The sequence below is a fragment of the Neoarius graeffei genome, chromosome 21 (assembly GCF_027579695.1).
Source record: "Neoarius graeffei isolate fNeoGra1 chromosome 21, fNeoGra1.pri, whole genome shotgun sequence".
In the NCBI taxonomy this organism is placed as follows: Eukaryota; Metazoa; Chordata; class Actinopteri; order Siluriformes; family Ariidae; genus Neoarius; species Neoarius graeffei.
In genome coordinates, this window is record NC_083589.1 from 6,118,013 (window position 1) to 6,126,479 (window position 8,467).

At 38.5% G+C, this 8,467-nt stretch overlaps 1 protein-coding gene across 13 annotated transcripts in view; it reads left to right on the plus strand.

The window, feature by feature from the left end:
* The window catches only part of magi2a (membrane associated guanylate kinase, WW and PDZ domain containing 2a), a 288,209-nt gene that overhangs the window by 190,121 nt on the left and 89,621 nt on the right, over positions 1-8,467 (plus strand). For all 13 annotated transcript variants that reach the window (XR_009651082.1, XM_060903818.1, XM_060903819.1 and 10 more), the window contains one exon: positions 5,091-5,200. Coding sequence is in view for 12 of the 13 variants with exons in the window: in XM_060903818.1 (XP_060759801.1) it covers positions 5,091-5,200 (110 nt within the window). In the remaining variant the exon portion in view is untranslated. The remainder of the gene's footprint in view (positions 1-5,090; positions 5,201-8,467) is intronic.

Here is an 8,467-nt window from a genome sequence, read left to right on the forward strand (position 1 = left end):
TATATTTTATTTATGTTACTGGGTTAAATTTCATATTATTTTGCAAGTTTTCACAAAACTAGAAAAAGTGTGATGTTTATTTGAGGTGACTGCATACTAATGTGGAGGCGTGACTTTTTTGAAACTCATTTGCATATGAGCTCTCAGAGTGTTAAACTGGTGGAATGTCGAGCGTTCTGGACGGGCTGTGTTCAGGATTTCTTCTTTTGTGTCGGCTTTAAGGCCTAAAGCTATTGTATTATGAAATTCTTTGAAAGATCAAGTGTTTCAGTAAATTTTTCTTGATTTTCTTTGTTTCTCAGTGCATACGCTAGACAGCTACGTACAGTAGTCATGCTGGGTTCTGCCAGCTCAGTGGTTTTAAACCTGATGGAAGTGCTTTGCCTTATCAGAGCTCTACTTCTGTAGCACTGATGAAAAATGATGTGCCAAAACTTTTAAGCTCTCCTGCATGAAATAAATAAGTTACATTTAAAAACAACACATTTTTTTTTGTTTGTTTGTTGAATAGTTAACCATTTAACTTAAGTTTGCGTAAAATTTACGAAGAGAAAGTTTTACAAAGAAAAGTGCTATTTCAGTGTACTTAATATTTTATGAGAATAACCCTTGGTCCTATTAAACTTTACGATTCGTTAAATTTACGAATGCTGTGTGTGGAAATTCTTAGCGCTTTTATCTGTTGAGGTTGGTGTTCGTTTGGCTGTAAGTGTTGGTGTCTGTTCAGGTTGGTGTTTTGATTATTTTGGCTTTTGATGGTATTTGAAGGTTTTCAGTGGTAATTGTTCATTCGTGATGGAGAATCCTGGTGAGCATGATCCACTGGTGGTGAATGATGGTGTTCAGTGGTGTTTGTCAGTGTTTGATAATGAATGCTGTAGTTTGGTGGTGAACGCTGATGTCAAATGGTATTTGAAATGAAAAGCTTTGGATGTTTTAGAATGTTGGTGTTTGTGTTAATGTGAAATTTTAGTGTTTAGTGATATGTCACTGTTCTGAGGTGAATGGTGGTGTGTTTGATGGTGAATGTTGTTTTTATGGTCAATAGTGGTGTTTAATTGCATTTGATAGTGAATGTTGGTGTTTGCGTTTGATGGTGAATGTTATTTCTCATGTTGGTTTTTGAAGGTATTTGTTGGTTAATGCCTGTATTTGATAGGAAATTATGTTTATCAGCAAATAATGGTGTTTGATGGCGAATGTCAGTGTTTTATGGTGAATATTCATATTTACAGTAATAGTGAATGTTGGTGTTTGAAGGTGAATGTCAGTGTTTGATGGGGAATATTCGTATTTAATGGTGAAGGTTGGTGTTTGATGGCAGATGTTGGTGTTTTATGATGAATATTCATATTTAATAGCAAATGTCGGTGTTTGAAGGTGAATGTCGGTATTTTATGGTGAATTGTCATATTTAATGGTGAGTGTTGGTGTGTGATGGTGAATGTCAGTATTTTATGGTAAAAGTTAATATTTAATGATGAACGTTGGTGTTTTGTGGTGAATATTCATAATTAATAGTGAATGTTGGTGTTTGAAGGTGAATGTCAGTGTTTGATGGGGAATATTCATATCTAATGGTGAAGGTTGGTGTTTGATGGCAAATGTTGGTGTTTTATGGTGAATATTCATACTTAATAGCAAATGTCGGTGTTTGAAGGTGAATGTCAGTGTTTGATGGGGAATATTCATATCTAATGGTGAAGGTTGGTGTTTGATGGCAAATGTTGTTGTTTTATGGTGAATATTCATATTTAATAGCAAATGTCGGTGTTTGAAGGTGAATGTCGGTATTTTATGGTGAATTGTCATATTTAATGGTGAGTGTTGGTGTTTGATGGTGAATGTCAGTATTTTATGGTAAAAGTTCATATTTAATGATGAACGTTGGTGTTTTGTGGTGAATATTCATAATTAATAGTGAATGTTGGTGTTTGAAGGTGAATGTCAGTGTTTGATGGCAGATGTTGGTGTTTTATGATGAATATTCATATTTAATAGCAAATGTCGGTGTTTGAAGGTGAATGTCGGTATTTTATGGTGAATTGTCATATTTAATGGTGAGTGTTGGTGTTTGATGATGAATGTCAGTATTTTATGGTAAAAGTTAATATTTAATGATGAACGTTGGTGTTTTGTGGTGAATATTCATAATTAATAGTGAATGTTGGTGTTTTAAGGTGAATGTCAGTGTTTGATGGGGAATATTCATATCTAATGGTGAAGGTTGGTGTTTGATGGCAGATGTTGGTGTTTTATGATGAATATTCATATTTAATAGCAAATGTCGGTGTTTGAAGGTGAATGTCGGTATTTTATGGTGAATTGTCATATTTAATGGTGAGTGTTGGTGTTTGATGGTGAATGTCAGTATTTTATGGTAAAAGTTCATATTTAATGATGAACGTTGGTGTTTTGTGGTGAATATTCATAATTAATAGTGAATGTTGGTGTTTGAAGGTTAATGTCAGTGTTTGATGGGGAATATTCGTATTTAATGGTTAAGGTTGGTGTTTGATGGCAGATGTTGGTGTTTTATGATGAATATTCATATTTAATAGCACATGTCGGTGTTTGAAGGTGAATGTCGGTATTTTATGGTGAATTGTCATATTTAATGGTGAGTGTTGGTGTTTGATGGTGAATGTCAGTATTTTATGGTAAAAGTTCATATTTAATGATGAACGTTGGTGTTTTGTGGTGAATATTCATAATTAATAGTGAATGTTGGTGTTTGAAGGTGAATGTCAGTGTTTGATGGGGAATATTCATATCTAATGGTGAAGGTTGGTGTTTGATGGCAAATGTTGTTGTTTTATGGTGAATATTCATATTTAATAGCAAATGTCGGTGTCTGAATGTGAATGTCAGTATTTTATGGTGAATTGTCATATTTAATGGTGAGTGTTGGCGTTTGATGGTGAATATCAGTATTTTATGGTAAAAGTTTATATTTAATGATGAATGTCGGTGTTTAATAGTGAATATCGGTGTGTGATGGTGAATGCCAGTATTTTATGGTGAATAGTCATATTTAATGATGAATGTTGGTGTTTGAAGGTGAATGTCAATGTTTGATTGTGAATATTCATACTTAATGGTGAAGGTTGGTGTTTGATGGCAAATGTTGGTGTTTTATGGTGAATGTTGGTCTTTTATGGTGAATATTGATATTTAATAGCGAATGTTGATGTTTGATAGTGAATGTCAGCGGTAAACGTTCATTTTATGGTAAACGTTCATATTTAATGATGAATGTCAGTGTTTGAAGGTGAATGTTGGTTTTTGACGGTGAACATTGGTGTTTAAGGTGAATGTCGGTGTTTGATGGTGAATGTCGGGTTTTGATGATGAATGTCGGTGTTTGAAGTTGAATATTGGTGTTTAGTTTTGAATGCTGGTGTTTGGTATTGAATTCTGGTGTCTTGTTGAGGCAAATGTGTGTTAGAGAGTGTATTAAGTTTAAAAAATGTGTCTCAGAATTCACTATTGGTGTTTTTTTGTTTGTTTTTTTGTACTGTCTTTTTCCTGTGCTGAGATGATGTGTGGGAGTCTGAGAGAACTCCATCTGCTCTTAAATCCTGTAATATACTGTAAATTTCTGTCCTGCAGCCATAACACTAGAGACATCTAATCTGCATCAATCTGTTTATTAGGTAACAGTGTGTGTGCGAGAGAAAACCATTATATCTGTAGTCTTCCTCGCGTCTAACTTCAGTCAGCAGTACAGTCTGCTCCCAGACAGAGAACAGCGACGGCTCCTGCCAACTTCTTCTCCTCTGCTTCATTTTCACTCGGCGTTCAGACACAGTATCAGTGATAAAGTCTTAGAGAGGAACTCTGAGACAAATCTGATCTACAGCAGCATTTAGATTTTAGGGTCCTGGTGTGCAGTGGGGAGTGTTGGTGTTTGATGGTGAGTCTTGATGTTTGTTAATTATGGTGTTGATTTGGGAGTGCTAATTTTGGTCGTGATGTTCTTTGGTGGAGACTGTTGGTGTTTTGTAATGATGGTGTTTGATGAGGGGTGTCGAAGTGGTTGTTAGTTGAGTAGCAAATGTGATTATTAATTAATGATGGTGTTTGGTGGTGGCTGTTGGTGTTTGTTAATGGTGGTGATTGGTGTAGTTATGATTTTTACTGAATGTTTGTGTATTAATGATGGTATCTGGTGTTATTTAATTGCAGTGTTTGTGGTGCTCAGTGGTGAATGTTGGTGTTTGGTAGTGGCTTTTGCATTTTGTTAGTTTTACTGTTTGGCGGTGATTGTTGTTATTTAACGGTGGGGTTGGTGTTGGTTCATTCTTGTTTTTGTTGACAGACTTTGGCGTTTATTAACTATAGCTCTTAGTGTTGAATGCTGGTGTTTGTTGAGGGCTGTTACTCTGCTAACTGTAGTGTTTGGTGGTGAATGTTAGTGTGTGCTGATGATAATATCTGATGGGGAGTGTTGCTGTTTGGTGACCCTTCTGGAAAACAGGAAGTAAACAAGAGGATTCTGTGACAGATAGAGAACCCTTGTCTTGTTATTCTGTCCTTATTCAGGGTTCTGTCATGTTTAATAAGGCATTAATTTCTCATTACATTTTTTTTTCAACCTCAAGTTTATCATCTCTCCGCTAATTAGATGCCTCTGTATGTCCGCGTCAGAAGCCGGTAATCTGTTAAATCATTAAAAGGTCATCAGAAGACATTTAGTGAGTCAGATGGCGCGTTAGGTGGGGCTCTGTGTAGGGTTTATGCTCTAAAGTCGCTGATCTGGGGTCATTCATCAAATTTATGTGATGATGTTGGTCAATTAATGAGTGATTATGTAGAGGTCAGTGTTTGCTTGGTCTCAATCGTTTTTTCTTTAATTGGTCATGAGGTCATGAGAGTTGATTCTTTTTCAGTGGCTTTTCTTTTCCAGCCCACAGATAGAGCTGTTCTCTGCCGTTCTCTGCTGCATCTGATTCAAACTGGTTCTCTTCTTTTAATCTGCACAGGAAAATAAAAAGGAGCCTCCATTTTGTGCTGTTTGGGAGTTTACCTGCTGCAGGTGGATTTACATACCAGAACTTATTACAACCTGTCTCTCTGTGCCCCCCCAGTCATATAAACAGGAGGACTCAGTTTGAGAACCCGGTTCTAGAGGCTAAGAGGAGACTGCAGATGCAAAGTCAAGGCCTTTCCTCACTTCCACTGTCTGCTCTATACAGAGGTACATCATTCTGTAGCACAGACACACACACACACACACACAGTTACATTACTCTGCATTACACACACACACACACACACACACACAAGTCAAGTTTATTTGTATCGCACTTTTAACAATAGACATTGTCCCAAAGCAGCTTTACAGAATCTGAATGACCCAAGACATGAGCCAATTTTATCTCTAATCTATCCCCAATGACCAAGCCTGTGGCGACGGTGGCAAGGAAAAACTCCCTCAGACGACATGAGGAAGAAACCTCGAGAGGAACCAGACTCAAAAGGGAACCCATCCTCATTTGGGCGTCAACAGACAGCATGACTATAATATTAACAGTTTTAACATGAAGTCAGTTTCGTTGATGTTATAAACTCTTCAACTGATGGAAACTTGAGTGCAAAACTGTTCATGACAACTGCAGTCCTAAAGTTAGCAAGTCGACTGTAGTCCTCAGCCATAAAAGCATTACTGTCAGAGTCCAGAGTGTCCTCCAAGTGTGACTTTCAACTGTCCACATGGGGCCGTCCTCCACAGGAGCGATGCAATGAGACTCCAACCAGACACAGGGCACCAGGATGGATCAGGCAGGTCCGAGGAGCAGAAGAGGTTCAGCATCTCGATCCCAGGATTGACATGTAACTCAGAGGGACAGATTTGGGGGGGGGAGCGAGAGAAAACACAGGTTGTTAAGTATGCCCAATGTCACCTGAATAAGTAGGAACAGTATACATATTGCACTGAGTACAAGCAGGGACTCCGGCAACTAACTATGACAGCATAACTAAAAGGGGAGAGCCAGAAGGTAACACAGGCAAGAGAGAGCCCCGGGACATAAAGCAGCAGCCACTACACCGTCAACAAACTCAAGTGAGCAAGCGAGTGGGAACTGACAGCATCCATACATCCCAGTTTACCAAAACACTCAACCCCGATTCCAAAAAAGTTGGGACAAAGTACAAATTGTAAATAAAAACGGAATGCAATAATTTACAAATCTCAAAAACTGATATTGTATTCACAATAGAACATAGACAACATATCAAATGTCGAAAGTGAGACATTTTGAAATTTCATGCCAAATATTGGCTCATTTGAAATTTCATGACAGCAACACATCTCAAAAAAGTTGGGACAGGGGCAATAAGAGGCTGGAAAAGTTAAAGGTACAAAAAAGGAACAGCTGGAGGACCAAATTGCAACTCATTAGGTCAATTGGCAATAGGTCATTAACATGACTGGGTATAAAAAGAGCATCTTGGAGTGGCAGCGGCTCTCAGAAGTAAAGATGGGAAGAGGATCACCAATCCCCCTAATTCTGCACCGACAAATAGTGGAGCAATATCAGAAAGGAGTTCAACAGTGTAAAATTGCAAAGAGTTTGAACATATCATCATCTACAGTGCATAATATCATCAAAAGATTCAGAGAATCTGGAAGAATCTCTGTGCGTAAGGGTCAAGGCCGGAAAACCATACTGGGTGCCCGTGATCTTCGGGCCCTTAGACGGCACTGCATCACATACAGGCATGCTTCTGTATTGGAAATCACAAAATGGGCTCAGGAATATTTCCAGAGAACATTATCTGTGAACACAATTCACCGTGCTATCCACCGTTGCCAGCTAAAACTCTATAGCTCAAAGAAGAAGCCGTATCTAAACACGATCCAGAAGCGCAGACGTCTTCTCTGGGCCAAGGCTCATTTAAAATGGACTGTGGCAAAGTGGAAAACTGTTCTGTGGTCAGACGAATCAAAATTTGAAGTTCTTTATGGAAATCAGGGACGCCGTGTCATTCAGACTAAAGAGGAGAAGGACGACCCAAATTGTTATCAGCGCTCAGTTCAGAAGCCTGCATCTCTGATGGTATGGGGTTGCATTAGTGCATGTGGCATGGGCAGCTTACACATCTGGAAAGACACCATCGATGCTGAAAGGTATATCCAGGTTCTAGAGCAACATATGCTCCCATCCAGACGACGTCTCTTTCAGGGAAGACCTTGCATTTTCCAACATGACAATGCCAAACTACATACTGCATCAATTACAGCATCATGGCTGCGTAGAAGAAGGGTCCGGGTACTGAACTGGCCAGCCTGCAGTCCAGATCTTTCACCCATAGAAAACATTTGGCGCATCATAAAACAGAAGATACGACAAAAAAGACCTAAGACAGTTGAGCAACTAGAATCCTACATTAGACAAGAATGGGTTAACATTCCTATCCCTAAACTTGAGCAACTTGTCTCCTCAGTCCCCAGATGTTTACAGACTGTTGTAAAGAGAAAAGGGGATGTCTCACAGTGGGAAACATGGCCTTGTCCCAACTTTTTTGAGATGTGTTGTTGTCATGAAATTTAAAATCACCTAATTTTTCTCTTTAAATGATACATTTTCTCAGTTTAAACATTTGATATGTCATCTATGTTTTATTCTGAATAAAATATGGAATTTTGAAACTTCCACATCATTGCATTCCGTTTTTATTTACAATTTGTACTTTGTCCCAACTTTTTTGGAATCGGGGTTGTATGTCTGAGGACCCTCCAGATCTACTCCTTTCCCTCATAAACACCATTAACTAAACAGATTTGTTTGACTAAACAGATATGTTTTCAGCCGAGACTTAAATGCTGAGACTGTGTCTGATTCCCGAACATTACTTGGAAGGCTGTTCCATAACTGTGGGGTTTTGTAAGAAAAGGCTCTGCCCCCTGATGTAGCCTTCACTATACGAGGTACCAGCAGATAGCCTGCACCTTTTGATCTAAGTAGGCGTGGCGGGTCATAGAGGAGCAGAAGTTCACTCAGGTACTGTGGTGCGAGACCATTCAGTGCTTTAAAGGTTAATAGTAGTATTTTATAATCAATACGAAATTTGATTGGGAGCCAATGCAGTGTGGATAAGACAGGGGTGATGTGGTCATATTTTCTAGTTCTAGTAAGGACTCTTGCTGCTGCATTTTGAACTAACTGGAGCTTGTTTATGCACTTATTGGAACATCCAGACAGTAAGGCATTACAATAATCCAACCTGGAGGGAACGAAAGCATGGACTAGTTTTTCCATGTCGTGTAGTGACATTAAATTTCTTATCTTTGCAATATTTCTGAGATGAAAGAAAGCTATCCGGGTAATGTTATCAATGTGAGTTTCGAATGAAAGACTGGGGTCAATAATCACTCTGAGGTCTTTTACTGCTGCTCGTGAAGAAACAGAAAGGCCATCCAGAGTCACTGTGTAATCAGAAAACTTACTTCTAGCTGTAT